At 35.1% G+C, this 16,844-nt stretch overlaps 1 protein-coding gene across 3 annotated transcripts in view; it reads right to left on the reverse strand.

The window, feature by feature from the left end:
• Positions 1 to 16,844, reverse strand: part of PCSK5 (proprotein convertase subtilisin/kexin type 5) — a 201,788-nt gene that overhangs the window by 111,183 nt on the left and 73,761 nt on the right. For all 3 annotated transcript variants that reach the window (XM_072404133.1, XM_072404135.1, XM_072404134.1), the window contains exon 8: positions 7,662 to 7,874. In XM_072404133.1, the coding sequence (XP_072260234.1) occupies positions 7,662 to 7,874 (213 nt within the window). The remainder of the gene's footprint in view (positions 1 to 7,661; positions 7,875 to 16,844) is intronic.

Genomic DNA, 16,844 nt, shown 5'->3' on the forward strand with positions numbered 1-16,844 from the left:
AGTGCAATGCTATATTGGAGACAGTTAATTCAAGTTTATAAAGTGTAGACTGTCAATGGTGCTAATTAATTTAAGTACTGTATGCAGCCTAGCCCTGTCTATTTTCAGTATGTGTCAATTTGCTGCAATTATTTGTATGGAAGCACTGCGATGTTAGCTGCTTATTCAGTAAAGACATTTTAAGAATGAGACTGCAATATTGCATTACACCACAACAAGAACATTTTAAATTACAGTGGTCAAATTAGGGAAAGGAGAATGTTCTTAATAAATTACACATTTTATATGCTCTTAATCTGAATTTGCATCATCCACAATATAGCAAACTTCCCATTTCCATAGTTATCCAAGCCACTGTCACAAATATTGAGGTAACTGAATCGACTGAAAGCCACGCAATTAAAATTTTTAGAAGACAACAGTGGCATTCTGATATTTTTAATAAATAGGGGACTGAAAATGACATTATGTATAAATGCTGGTATTTTTCTAGTCTGTTTATGCCTTTATAAATAGTCCTTTAACATTTAACATTTTATTACTATATAAACACAAACTTTAAGGTGTCAAAAACTATAATACGCTGAATCTAGTGTTTAAGCAGTCCATTATTATGATATAGCAAAAGGAATAAGGGTGGTATGACTCAGTGGCAACTTTTAGGATTACTATTTACCTCCATTTTTCTTGGGGATTTGTTAGAAACCTACATTATAGCTGTAGGCCTGTTGACTTGACTAGTTTTAATCTGACGTTTTTTAGCCTTTTTGCAAATGGTCATCATCCAAGTATGGCATATACTTTAGGCAAAAAGTCATTATCATGGATGAGTTGTATTGCCAGTACAGTTATATATATTTGAATCAAAATTATATATCAACATATATTTTCTATATCTATTACTTAATACAATCTGCACAACTCTGATTTCCTTGTACAGGAAGTCTCCGAGTTAAGGACATCCGACATACGGACGACTCCTAGATACGAACAGGGCTTCCCTGCTTGCTCGTGTGTAGGATGGAGGCTTTTTGGGGGGGAAGGGGATGTTTTGTTTGACTTGCAGAAGAAAACTTTTCCTAAACACAGCTGAGGATGTGGATGATCTTAAGAGCTGAGCTGACCTGTAACATCTTGTAACACTTTAATGGCCAATACAAACTCTGCAGTTGTTTCTTTTTTATATCAAAGCAAAGCTTGCTCCAGAAGTTAATGAATGTCTAGGCTCCATAAAGTTATTTTTTTTTTTTTTTTGCTTTGTTTGTGATTAGGTTACAGTGAGGATTTTATACAGTAAATGACACCATGCTGCCTAATAATATGTTTAGTTAAACATCTGTCCTAATTGCATTTATTAAAATGTTGTACCTGTTCCAACTTACATACACATTCAATTTAAGAACAAACCTACAGTCCCTATCTCGTATGTAACCTGGGGACTACCTGTAAGCTATTTTAAAAGTTGTCAGTGTTGAATTCCCTCATTTTTTACTAATCTTTAAAACTAAAGTTTGTTTTTCGGTAGCAACCTATTCACATGCCAATCCCAAGAATGGCAATATCTCATTGACTGTTATAATTAGCATTGAGTGACCAGGGATTCCCAATGAATGCATTAAAATTTTCAAAACATTAGTTATTCAATTATAAAGTTTAAACAAAAATCAGAATGAGAGTATGTATCATGCCCCCAAAGGAGAATGTGTAATCTCACGTATTTGGATGGAATATTCTCCAGACATTCACCAGTATGTTTGAGGTAAGCATTCTCATAGCATCTTTGCACATAGAGTTTGATATATGCTATTTCCCTGTTGTAGTATTCATTACTAGGTTGAATTAAAATCCCTACTGAAAATAAAAAGTACCTACCATAATTTAAATCATTTAGAGAATGTCTGTTTAAGGGGATAAAATCTCGTTTTGAGCCTTTTAAGGCAATTCAAATAAACCATAGGACGGAAATCCAGAAAATATCACATAATATGCTACAAATCAATAACTAATTTTAGCCTTTCCCTAGAAATACTGTGCAATTCATAGAAAATTGTTTTATAGAAAACACAAAATTTGTACCAAGCGGCAAATGTTAAAGATTAAGATCCCTAATACTAATTTAATAGCAAACTTTAAAAATAAAAAAAAACACCTAACAAATATTATCTGACACTAGTGGTAGCTCAGATGACAAATATTTTAACCTGAACACTCTGCAGACATAAAATCATAGGTGCTATCCACTGACTGTAATTTTCAGTAATGAATAAGGATGTGCTTCATAATTAAAGTGTCAGCTTCCAGGTATTACAAACAAAACCTTTATTTTAGTATTTTACCATCTTTCCTATTATTAATTATTCAAATTTCTTTAGTATTAGGGCTGCAGGTTTTAACCTTGGCTAGGACACTACCTGCATGCAGTATTTAGGATCTCCCAGTGTTTGAGTGGGTTTCCTCCAAGAACTAACAAGGGTACTTGGCTTCTTTAAGACTTTTTTATGACATATGACTATGGTAGGGCCACTAACCTGTAAGCTCTTAGTTTGTATTAAAAAAAACTAAAATCCTGGGAGAAGCTATATCTCCGTTAGATTGGGAAAAAGCTTTTATCCTGACCCACAAAATGTCACTTCCCTGCAAGGCTCAGGAGACCAACTATAAAATTTTATCCAGATGGTATCTCTGCCCCTCGGATACTCATCGCATGTTTCCCTCTCAATCCGACAGGTGTTGGCGTTGCCAAACCAATTTAGGTAATATGATACATATTTGGTGGGACTGCTCAGCCATCCGTAATTTGTGGTCCCAGATAGAAGATATATATAATCGGGTAACCGGCTCTGACCTGAGGATCACCCCTCAGGTGGCCCTGCTGTCCATCCTCCCAGGATCCATTAAGGCTAATAAGAGAGATGTTTTGAGACATTTCCTTACGGCTACCAGATCAATTATCCCCAGAAAGTGGAAACAGTCTACGGCACCCTCTCTTAAAGACTGGTTTACTGAACTAGAGAAGATACAGCATCTAGAAAGGCTTGTGGCGGAGGATGATAACAAATGGGAACAGTACAAACAGATATGGGCTACATGGGATTGGTTTAAGGAATCCACCCAATTTAAGGCTCTCTGGCAGTAATATCAACGGGAGTAACAGTGCTGTTCAAAATACCTGGAGGCATGTAGTAACTTCTAGAATACATAAAAACAAGGCCAGTCGGACGTCCCCTCCCTCCCCCCACTTCCCCCCTTACTGACCCTTATCCTCCCCCGGGCTACCTAGTTGACTGTCCTTCCCTACCCCTCCCCTTGCATATATCTCGGTGTAAGTGCATTTCTGACATCTCCTCCGGTATACCCGGAGACGTGTTCGTAGATTGAACGTACAGTTCCATAAGTTTGTTTTGCTAGCTACTCTATTACAGTTTGGAGTGGTTTTATACTAAACCCCTTTTTTTTCCCTCTCCTATTGTGTGTCTCCAATCACTGTTTTGTTGTAATATTGGATATATGTATATTTATATGCACCGTTTTTTTTATACTGTAAAATGTCACTTGTGTTAAACCTCATGGTCATCCATGGGAGATCGGGAGTTTATTTTGACCCTCCTTTCTTCCCTGTACATTGTTGTGATATTTTACCATTCATGTTTGTAACCACATGTATAAATATTAATAAAAACCGATTGAAACAAAAAAAAAAACTAAAATCCTATTGGTAACGTAGAAATAACAAACTTGATGCATTTATATGTTTAAATAAAGCTACAAAAAACAAATAAAAACAATCAACAAAAGCCTTATCGTCTTTTTTTTGTTTTATATTCATAATAAAATGAATGGGGACATAATTCCCTCAAAAGTCTCCCAATTTACATAGGCTTTTTACTTGGGTTTTGACATTGAGACACAATTTAGGTACTTTCTCATATGTCCCCAATGGCTAGACTGTCCTCAACCTTGGCATGCAGTATGCTCCCTGAATTGGTTTTTATCTGTTTAAACTTTGTAGTGCTGATATCTTCCATTATTACAAGAGTTTTTGTGCCTTTATTCTCCCAGTTGATTGGTTGAATTTTGTATCCTTATTCTCTTTACATTCTTTTTAAAATTTCAGTTTGTTGTGCCAGTATGCTCTCTAGCATCTAATAATCTTTAGCTTCTAGGCTTGTTGGCTTCTGAAATCAACGGCAATATTTTTCTCTCGTATGGTCATATTTTTCTCTAATATTCAGGAACGTTTTGTGTAAATAGCTTTGAATCTAGTTGTGTTTGTTCCTATACACTTCCAGGCAAAGTGGACCAAAGTGGAGGAGGACAAGTTAAAAATCTTACATTTCAACCTATCCATGTGCTGTACAGAATATTAGGTAAATAGCAAAAGATTGTGATATCTACTAAAGAAACAAGAAATAATTCAGCATACAAGGACATAAAATTGTCCTTTATTAGGGATAGTTAGGAAAGGCCAAGATGTGTTTTCACGATGTAGTAAGAAGAAAAGTGTTTGTGTTACCAGCCAGGCTACACTTGCATTATAAATTATAAAAGTAAAAATCACTGACTGCAAACATATTAGAAGATATTTTGTGATGATAAAAACCATGATTTATTGTTGGTAGGAAGGTCCTCTTGTGCTGTGGTATACAGCAGGGGGTTAGAACTAGTTTCCAAATCTTAGGTATAAGTAGAAAACATTTTTATTTTATTATTTACCAATAACAAAAATGTAACCACTAAAAATATTTCACTTGCGTTTTGTAATTTTCCTAAAATTTTCTGTAGTAGGAGACACATTTGCCAATCTATCAAAAATATTACGATTATGAAGTATTCTAATAAAACATTTGCAATTTGATTTATACTTCACTGACTTGCAAGTTGATAATACCTAGAGAAAGCTCCTGACTGGAAAATTCATCAGGACCCTTTCAAAGTGAAGTTGTTGACAGGAGTTGGGGTGTTTAAGCATAATTGCCAGAGAGATCTAAAACAAGGCTTTCAACTATAAAGCATTCACTTTCACAGAGGTCTTCCATCTTTCTTAAGCAGGAAATAAGAAGGGCATAAGACCACCAACAGGCAGGAAAACTTCAATAGCTGACATGATGTTCCAAATTCAATACCATGCTGGGACAGGCTCATTAATCACAACATGCTAGGAAGGATTGTCAGTATTAGGAAGTGAACATGTGCAGGGTAAGTGATATGCATTAGTGCTTGTCAAACACTGATACTTTCAATTCAAATCTACAAATCCAACATTTATACTACAGATATACTTTAAGCTTACCCCTAGTGAAATGTAAACAGTTCACATAAAGCAGTCCCTGCTGCAATATGTCATATTTAATGATATAAACACAACCATAACATACACAGTGATACAAAGCATGTGTTATGTCAGGGAAGCTGAGGAAAAGAAATATTTGTATTTTTTTTGTTTTTTTATGTTAGACATTGCAAATTCTGGAACTGTCTAGCCTTGCAAAGTAAATGCACCTTTCTAATGTGGATAAAAAAAGGTACAGTATTGATATCCTGTAGATGGTGGATTCATTACATATTGAAGGTAAAAGGTAAATCTTTTCCCCTCTTTGTTTTAAACTTAAGTGGATAAACATATTGCATAATAATGGTGACCGTGTGAAAACAGAGAATCCCAATTATTTATTAAAACAACTAAACAGTATAAATGAAAATGTGCTAATGATCCTATGTCTATGATAATTAAAGCATACCTAAACTCAGAATTTTTACTTTATATAAAAAGGCAGACAACCCTTTTTTTTGTAAAGTAAAAATTTTGTTTGTGTTTTTTTTTTTTTAAAGCGCAACACAGCCTCCTTAATTTTTGATCACCTAGGCCAGGGGTCGGCAAATTTTCATGGCCAATAGGCCATTTCAAGGGTGGGCAGGAGCACACTAGGCTGGACTCTGAGTCCCGCCCTAATGGCTCAACGTACCACCAGGGAACTAAAATGAAATCCCTCTCCTGCGTATTCATTGTGGAGGAGAGGGATTTACCTTTTGGGAGCTTTCCTTATTTACAATGGTGGCGGAAGTATCAATGACGGCCGCGGTAAATAGGGGAGCAACAGTGGGGGGGGGGGGGGGGCACCGGAGCTCTGGCGGCTCTGGGAGCTCCAGCGGCTCCGGTAGTTCCTAACGCCCCCTGGCCAATCCGCACGCAACCCACAGCTCCGGAGCCTTAGGCCTGATCAGCCAGGGGGCATAAGGCCAGAACGAACTAACGGCTAGGCTGTATCTGGCCTAAAGGCCGGAGTTTGCTGACCCATGGGGAAAAAAAACTGCTGATTTCACGCATGCGCAGTGAGATCGGTAATTTTTTTTTCCAGTCTACATCACCTGATCTCGCACCTGTGCAGTGCAAGATTGGGTGACGTAGGAAGAAGAATGGGCCAAAGACAGATACCATGATGATGCGGCACCTGATGGAAGAAACCTCCTGAGTGATAGACTGATCTGCGGGATTTTTTTGTTTTTGGGTTTACTTCGGCTTTTATATTCTCAACCCCATCATTGTTGTCTCCTAACATCTTGCAAAATGTATAAAGAATATGAAAGTGTATCAAAACCCCTAAGTTGAAAAAATATATCATAGTCCTTTGTTTGGTACCAGATTGACGGTTTGCCACAAATATATAATAAAACTCGAAGCCTGTGACTTGCTATGTAAGGGTGACACAAAGTTGCTTTTCTATAGCTTGTACTCAGGCAGTGTTGTCACCTAGGACACTACAGAGTACAAGACAATGTCACTGTGTTTAGACCACTGACATTTCAGTTTTAGGCATTCCCTTATTAGGAAACTTTTAATACAAAACACTTAAATCGGTTTAATGTGCTTTACTGTACATCACACTTAAAGCTGAGTTACCATTGACAAACTGCATCCATTATTGTAGGCTGTGTTAAGGCAGCATATTCATTTCAATCTGTTTCCTGATACACCAAAAAAGGTGCCTTGAACTGTGTTGTGCTGCAATACATGTGTGTTGGGGAGCCTTTCAGAATTATTAGCACATAATATTAATAATATTATTAATAAACCAACATGCATTAGCATGTTACTGTCAGTGCAAAGAATGCCTTTTACACTGTTGGCTAGTAGGAAATGTGTTAATTAATAAATATCCCTACAGATTGCCAAAAAGATCATTAGTGCCAAATGAAGTGACCTGGTAGGCACAAATCCCACATGGCTCAAAGAAACCCGTAGCAACCTGCGGAGGAACCCTGGTTGAGAAACTCTAGCTTGGGCAATGGCTATGCAAGCATCAATGAGGCCTTTTCCTTCCAGCTGCTATATGCAGTGTTATCCCAGTGCCTCTACTTTCCACTGTATTTCTGACATTTGAATGGGTGAGATCTAAGCGCATTTATCAATTTTCTCACTGATAACATTAAATTAACCCAATTCTAATGGTACCAAAGTTATGATAATTTGCCAGACAAATTATTACAAGTGTCAAGCATATTTTAGTTATTGCATTCTGCTGTAAAACACTAGTATGACATGTAATACAGTAAATCCTTGATAATACATTGTAAAATTTTCTCTGCGTTAACTATTTTTAGAAACTAAGCATATCACAAGCAATAATACAAATAATATAAGTCTGTCTTAAAGCAAATCATACCACTTTTCTGTCATATGATTCCCCACTGCTGTAAGTTGTTGCAAGTGTTGAGGCACATTCTTCCAGATACCAGGGTTTTTTGCCACTTTCTGTTGTGCTGCTAATAGAGATTGTATAGATGGAATTGGTATAACCATCACAGGAGCAGTGATCTCGACTTCTACCACCATTGCCAGAAGCCCACACAAATATTGAACCGTATCCTCGTCTTCCCTGAAAAAGAACAAAATTTGCAAGTGTTCATTATAAACACATTCAGAACAGCTACAACTAAAAAAGTGACACATAGAAAGTGGTAATGAAATCCCACAGACAAACCTCAAATTGCTAAGCTGACATACATAGAAACACATTGCAGGTCAGTGCTGCCAAATATTTTTGCCCGTGCTGGAACTTTATTAGGAAGCTGGGAGCAGTAAAAAAATCTGCTTATATTAAGTTATCTACATATGTAGGTGTGTTTTATTCTTACTAACAGTTATTCAGTCATGGAACACTTTCAAAATGAGTCATGTGGTAATTTGTATTTTCTAAAATTGCTCCCATTACCTACACTGATGTATGTGACAACCAGACAACCATGGAAACAGTTTTGGATCATTTTAATGATGTGCGCATTATTTGTTGAATTATCAGCAACCTAAAGATAGGTTTTTAAACAAGTCACCCTACATTGTAATTGTTCTCAGCAAATGCAATACATACATTTGAACTTTTCACAGAATTGTTGCCATGTTTATTTGTTTTATATTTATTTCACAGCAAATGAAAAGAGCGCTTAGATGACTTGTGAAGTGCTAATGCTCTACTGTTTATGTAAAAGCAGCTGTTAAATTCTACTGATGTACATAAAACACAAGTTTATCAAAACGAATGACTATGTTTCTGAAAATTAATTAGTAAAAGAGAAATCTAGAACAAAATTGTTTTCTGAGGATTTTAAGGATTTTTTAGGCATTTTGTAATGCATTATGTGGCTGAATAGGGTAGAGATACATTAACTTCACTTTTTCCTATACTCGATAGGCTATTTAAAATTAAGATGTTTATTTTATTTGCTAAACTAACAGATTTTTTACTTTTTAGGTTCTCCACTGTTTTATACACACATTCATACATTCAACAAGCTAATTCCCCAACTAAGTTTATGAAGCGGGTACGAAAACATTCAATTGTAGAGAGATAATAATATACCGGTAAATGTAATATGTAAATGTTTTCATTAGAAGATCTGCAATGTATCGGTCACAGCAGATAAAATAATTTTATCCAAATGCCTTTGCTTTTATAGTAGAGCAAAGAATGAGTGCAAAGCGGCTAGACTACCTGGTGTGGATGTGGATACTGTATAATTAGGGTAATCGTAATGTTTGCATTAAATGTATTTTGGATTACGGTTTACGAGACCAGTGATACATTTAACTTTTAGAGATAAGTGCCATTGCAATACTCTTACAAATCAATGCACCTCATCCTTAGAATGGCTACTGAAGCCACACAAATAACCACCCAAGTGCCCCTGGGCTGCAGTTTAATAATTATGCAGTGGATTATAATGGCTGCTACATTAGATATAAAAAGCATTTTCCAATCATTTTCAGACACAGGCGAGTAGGGTTAGTAAAGTTAAAAAAATGTAATCTAGGCTCTATAAAAGCTTTACATTACTTTCTCAGAAACGCTTAGGGATAATTCCACTTTACGCAAAAGCAGCTTCAATGTAAAATTGTATGCTAAACAGTTTCCTCTACAACATTAGGTACATTTTTCTTTAATGTATTAGAATAGCAAAATGCACATAATAAGGGTAAAGCTCCTGAAATAAATGTGACAGTAAATTGTTCAAGCCCTAATTTTACACACTTCCAATCTATTTAAATATATTCCAATATTATCAGATACACATACTAAATCTATGCAGTTATTTGTATTAATAGCATATATTGTACATGTTTTATTTAAAATACAGTTCTAAGTATGTTCTTTTGATACTAATTTTAAAGAAAAACATATTTTTAAAATTGTATATAGAATTATTGTATGTAGGTTGCAGATACATACATTATAAGGATAAAGGTGGGATATCATGTTCCGCCATAAGGATTGTTCTAAAGGAAAAAAAGGCTATCAAGGCCAATGTCAAAGATGGAGACTTGCTGTTTCATATCAAGTTTACCTTCCTATTGGCCACTGAGGCAACCCATGATATTGGTAGGTGATAGGAAGGCCTTGAGGCAGAAGAAATCATGGGCATTAAGGAAACCACACATGCTATAGCTAATGGTATGGTGGCAAGAAGGGGTGAAGCTACATATGTTGTTGTCACAGTTTCCAGTGTAAGGTTGGAGGTGTCTGCTATCCAGACCTAAATAAATTCAGTAAAAAAAATAAACATATTTTTCAAATTTGCTTTAATTTAAGGATCTGAAAAAATAAGGAAACAAAAATGCTTATTTAATATAATGTAAACTCACCCTGTCAAATTGAAATTGTTTTATCAATACTTAAAAACTGCAAAACATAAACTGCCTTAAACCAATTAAGGATGTCCATCTACTATTTGAAGTGGGTACAATCACATTTAAGTCCTTTTAGTGGTTTATGCATATATTATATTAGTATATTTGTGAAAAGATAATCATACTCTCTTCCGGATCCTCCGTGTTGGTAAATTTGCTCTCGGCCAACAAGCTCTCAGACGTAAAGCAGCTAACCAACTAGATAAATTAACACTAATATCACTATATAACATAAAACCTCCTCTGTCAACTGCAATGCTAAATAATACTCTGCATTGTCCAAGCACAAAGCACTGTTAAGAATTTGACTACTTCTACAAAGCTTTTTGTAAAGGTGTCAAAGATTTTAATGAAAAGTGCCAAAAATTCTGATTTGCTACTGCTGGTTTCTTGGCAAAAGCAGAGAGGCTTTAAGTAGCATAAGTGATTTCTGCATTGTTTCAGGCTCCCCAACCACACTTTGAACTTTGTATTCAAGCAACAGACTGGCTTTTTACAAAACTAATACAGAGAAAACGGGAATGTTGTAGATTGGCATACAAACATGCATAGACTGATAAAGTCAAAATTAACTTATGTGGTTTCAACAAATATTCATAAACAAACAAAAATAACAAAAGTGGTGCAAAATCACAACAGCAGAGTTGCTGAACCTCATGAGTATTTCTATTTAGGGCCTGAGTCAAAAGTTTTTTAGTAGAAATGCAGCCTGCTCCCAGGTCTATTTCATTCGGGATTAGATTGAGATAGTTCTGGCATCATTGGTAATTCAATGATGAGTGCATTAGACCTACAGACCATATTCTACTGACCTACATTTGATCACCTGCTTTAACCTCCCTAGCGGTTCATTTCTTTCCAGTTTTATATGTCTAAAAGTGGTACATTGTTTTTCATGAAAATTTATTTTACAGTATAAAATAATGGTATGAGTATAATAAAGTTTGAAACACAAAATCATATAAAAATAATAAATTGAATAAAATAAAAATCTATATATTTAAAAAAAAATACACTTTATACTCATACTATTATATATACTATAAAATAAATGTTCTTGAAAACAATGTACTGCTTTTAGACATATAAATCCAATGTATTGCATTCAATACAGTTATTTTGTATTGAATGCAATACAAATAGAGTTTGAATTTCCCGTCCCGCCTGGGGCAACGTACGTACACTCCGACGTCACCAGGAACTCCCCGGTGACTCATAGTGTGCAGAAGCCAGCCAGGGGAAGAAGGCGAAGATCGCGGCGATGGACGGCGTGGGAAGCCGGCGGATCAGGTAAGCGCTCTATTTACTAACCTTCCCATAGGTTTGCATACCCCGATTGTGACTCGGGGTTACCAGTTTTAGCCATTTTTTTCTACCCCGAGTCACACTCGGGGTTACCTCTAGGGAGGTTAAGCTGCTTTCACATCCCTATTGACTTCTATAAAAAAGAAAAGGGGTTCTGACTCAAACAAAAGCCCTGAAGCAAGTATTGTGCTGAACGCTTTATAGTTTGTATAGTTCAAATTTCCATATATATATATATATATATATATATATATATATCCCAGCACCAGAAAAACCCAGAAATAGAACAGCATATATGAATATGCATAAAAACCTAACATTTATATTTTTCTCATTTGAAGACAGTATTTTTTGTTATGTCTTCTCTGTAAAAAATATTAATCTAAGACTAAGTTTTTAACTTTACACTAACACTGCACCACCACACCAACATTCCCCCAAGCTCTACTATGCAGTAGCTTGCATTTAGCCATTTGACATAGCATTCTATTGAAATCACAACCAGTTTCCCAATAGGGAACTATTTTGTGCACACAGCTGCGATGGATTGCGGTGTGGTGCCTGAAATTTTCAAGTTGCCTCTGCCTGCATAGCAGGTCGTAAAGGGGTTGTGACATGCTACTCTTGAAAGCATAGTAGTAGGAGAGGAGTTGAACAGCGTAGTTTTGAAACGCAATTCCAAAGGGGACCTTACTCTCCTACATAAAAATATTTTTTGGGATAGCCAGAGTTCACAGTCTACACCTACTGGCAGCAAATACGGCAAGGCACCAACAACTCTACTAGCTGAAATGGAGAATAAGATGGTGATGACAATAGCGCGTGTTTGTATTTTCTAAATGAAGACTTTAGCAGATCTTTAACAGATCTAGCACCCCACTGAACAGTAAAAACATAAGTGCAAAAAGGGTAATGGCCGACGCTTCTTCTTGTTTAAAGAAAACATGCAGGTTACCATTGTTGTCCATTCTTCTTACTATATTCATGAAATATCGTTTCCACAACTTTTTTGTTGCTGCATGCTTTTTGTGAAGAATAAAAAACTAACACAACCAGACAACTAGCATTTTCAAAAAGAAGCTGGAAATTTTAGCAGCCATTTTTTCTCATGAGAGTTGCATTGTTAGTTTCTATAGATTATTATGCCTCTTAAGTTTAAATAATTGAAGAATACATTAACCTCTATCAGCTAATATAAGGTCCAATAATTCTACAAAGAAATAAAACACCTCAATGTTATTACTTTGGGACAGAAAGTTATACTGAATTAGATGAATCCTCATACACAACTTTTCAGAGATAAGAAAATAATTGTTTTCATTATTATTCAATGGTAATGTTCTAGCTGTAGCACAAATATATGAAATGGCAATAAATGACAAGTCCAATAAAAATACGTGAAAGACTACAGATTTTTTAATAACGCTGCCAAGGAAAACATACCTGGCATCAGTAATGAAGAAAGTGTTACGGATGTGATAATGTGAGTCAGAGTAATAAAAACGAGAAGCATTGTTCTGCCTACAGTACATTATAGTGGTGCAACATATTAAAATTGCCCAGATTAAATAATTGCAGTGCACATCACTAAATATATTATAAACATTTATTTTTCCACTCAGCTGCTATGACATTAAGTTCTTTTTATATACACTGTTTACGTGTTACAGTCATATTATTTAACATGTTTAATAATTATTCCTCAGTAGTAATAATGGGGTATAAGTAGAAGACTTTATACAAAAATATGAACCAATTTACTATATATACTCAAGTATAAAGTGTATAAATGTTGTGACCTAAAGAGTTAATAAACTCCTGGTGTCTAAGAAACACTTTACATGAAGACACAGCACCATGTACTGGTGCCCAACAATAATACACGAAAGGTAATTTAGAAACAAATGGCCAATTAAAACCAATTCAAAAATACAAAATTCTTTATCTTGGAGAATGAGGGGGAAAACAGGATAAACATATTATTTTAGGTATAATTGGCTTAAATTTTCAGCCTTTTAAATAATTTATGAAATAAAACTCCATAGATGTAAGTATTCATATTGATTTTATTGGAATTACTGTTGGTTACTGTTTTGAATGTTAACAAAAATGGTTGCTTTATTTCTTTGAATTTGTTTATATTCTAATCAATGTATGAAATCTCTGCTGCTTTAGTTCTCAATTTTAAAACCCTCAGCTCACTGTTCTTATGATCTATGGTCCAGAAGGCGTTGTATTAATGCACAATTGTACAATTTGATGTGTCCAGTTAAGTATATAAAAATTTAACGTTTTTATACAAACAAATCCATAAAATGTAATAAAAAATAAATATTTTGGTCACTGCACTAAACACACCTAGGAATTATGGCACCTTATAGCAAATTCCTCAGAAGGTAGTGTAATTGTATTGCAATTGCATTGACCTTTAGTCATTTCAGTGACATGGAGCACTGCTTTTATTTGACTGACCACAATCAAAAAACAATTATTTTAAAATTCACCTTGCTGAGCCACGGGTCAACTTCTAGAAATGTCACTAATTAAAACACAAATATCGCTTTTTTATTTTCTTGTCTTTAAACTTGACTAGTGAATAATTTTGGTGTTAAAACCCAATGAATAGCAATAACAGAGCCAACGTTACTGCAGAGAAAGAAAAGAAAAGGGCTTGCTGTGATAGGAGGGAAAGCTTCCAGCTGAGTATGCCCCAAAGGCCCAGCAGCACCACATCTCATCATTAATGTCCATCAAATGCGTTGGGCAGTCATCCAATGCTTTAGACACAATGGTGTAATGGGAACAAGATGAAGTCCACCATGTAGCCTAGTAAGATTTGTTGGCAGTGAGCTGCTTTATCTAAAGAATTAGATTTCACTATTTGTCCTGTCCTGGTGAAGAAAACGTGCTGTGATACTATAACGTGACACTGAAATGGAGCGAGCCAAGCTGCTAATCTGAGACCAAGAATCTTTAATTAACTTACAATTAAGTAAAAACAAATACTTTTCAAGTAGGGAATTCACGGCAACAGACTGCATGTTACTATAGCTTAATCATTTTACATATATATATATATATATATATATATATATATATATATAAATATATATGTAATAAATTCTTTGTATATTACTATACATATATATATGTATATATATATGTATAGTAATAGAGAGAGAGAGAGAGAGAGAGAGAGAGAGAGACAAAAATATGTTCACCTAAATACAGAATTATAAACCACTCTATTGTTTAGTAAGGCTTATCATTTAGTTTCACTAATGTAAAATCTCGGTGGATAAAAATATTTAATAAGCACAGTGTCATTATGTTTTGCACTGTTTTAGTGAACAGCCCTATATATAAAGTATATATATAAACATATTTGCATTTTTTCCCAATAAAAACGTATTGCTAAATGAAGAAATAAGAAATTATCTGGATCCTAAAGTACTCCATTGTTGTCAGTTTTTAAAGGACTGCACAAAATTTAGTTTTCTTCTAAATCCTAAAGTCTATGTGCAAAACTTTCTTTTAAGCTTTGAGGAGAAAAGATTTATAGGTTCATTTATAGGTTCTGTTGGAGAGTCTCTTGTAAAAATGTTGTCCTCAGGACAGGGAGTGAAGGAAAGTGAAAGATGCTAAAACCTTTAGCTGTTTCCCATATTTGTCCTCACCTTCTATTTGATATAAGTTGGTCTCAAGAAAATCAAATGAGAAAAAACATTTCTAAGCAAGCCCTATTCTATTTTTAACTAAAGATGGATTTTGGTATAGATACAATTATATAACTGTGTGAGATAAAAATATACTTCTATACCTGTGAAATCACCAACACAAAGGCAAAACCATTCTTTAAAACCAACTATACACTAATACTAAACATATACGTTTGTTAACTAACTTAAAAAAAGTTTTGCACTACTATAAAATCAACATAGGAATTATTTACTACCCACAGACTCCCATACAATAATTGGCAACGGGACAATAACTACAATGCCTTTACTGTCCCAAGCCACATCTTCCACCAAACTACCTATCTTGCCTCCGTTGTTCCTACCATGACTTTACATTACAGCATGTTCACAGCTAAGATACTAATTGATAGGAAATACTGGTGGGACATTCCAAAAACTAGAAACTATCACTTTATTTAACAGAATGACATTATATAACATATTTTTTACTACTAGGTTTGGGGGATAAAATAGCATGATCATCAATCTATTACTACTGAAAACAGCTGTCACCTCATTACTTCTGTGGTAAATTACGAGGCATTCATAATGGCAGTGCCATAAGCCAGCAATGTCTGTGTGCCCCCTGGCTACGAGCTGTATGTCCTCATGTGTAAGTGAATGGAAGAATAACCACAATCTGTCACTTTCACTTCCGCATCATCAGCCCCTAATGAAAGCTAATAGCAGTGGCACTAACATTTTGAAAGCTACCATCAAAGAGGTGTCTGCTAAAATCCATGCTCACAAACCAAGAGAAATTCCTGTCCTTTCTGGTCACAGTGAACAATACAGAACCTTCCCCCAATGAGTCAGGTTATACAGGACAAGCAATTCAATCCTTTATCCATACACAATCATTATGGGTAAATTAGGTAGAATGAGAATGTTAATTTATTACAGGGTTCATTTATTTCTAAGTTTAACTGAACTTTAGGATTAACAAATATTGTCCAAGAGATTAAATATTGCTTTGTGTATTTATTCTAGATCTGGCAGAAATCCGGTGTGATACTTTCCTGTCTCTGTGCAAAAGTTTATTTTATAGCAAGTTTATAAGATCAGTCACTGCTTCTCTCTTTTTGTGCAGGGTGCTGGTCCTGTGTCTGCTGCCTCCTGTAGCTTTCTGCAGGCAGGTAATAGTGGGTGGTGCTATTGGTCCCATCTTACTCGGCTTTTGATGCAGGCACAGTATGTCCATGCTACTTTAACATTTGCCAAGATACTTTAACAAGGTTAGCACCATTGTGTCTATTGAGAAATATATTTAACTAAAAGCTACTGTCCTGAAGCTTTGCTTTTTTTTTCTACTACTGCAGTGATTCATAAGAAAATATATGAATCTCTAGTTCATGTTGTCTACCTCCTTTCACGTAGTGTTATGTATTGGACTGTACTGAAAAATATAGGATATTTTGTTGTTCTCAATATAAATTGTAAGCCCTACAAATGTGGTTATTTAGACACACACACACACACATTTTCTGCCAGCAATGGTTTGTACTTACATATAATGGAAGCTACCTAGAAGTAGAAGTAAGATAATTCTTCAACGTCTGCTATGTATCATACACTTCAGTCTACCCATAAACATGTAAGAAAACTAACTTTTTACACAA

The sequence above is a fragment of the Pyxicephalus adspersus genome, chromosome 3, assembly GCF_032062135.1.
Source record: "Pyxicephalus adspersus chromosome 3, UCB_Pads_2.0, whole genome shotgun sequence".
Taxonomy (NCBI): Eukaryota; Metazoa; Chordata; class Amphibia; order Anura; family Pyxicephalidae; genus Pyxicephalus; species Pyxicephalus adspersus.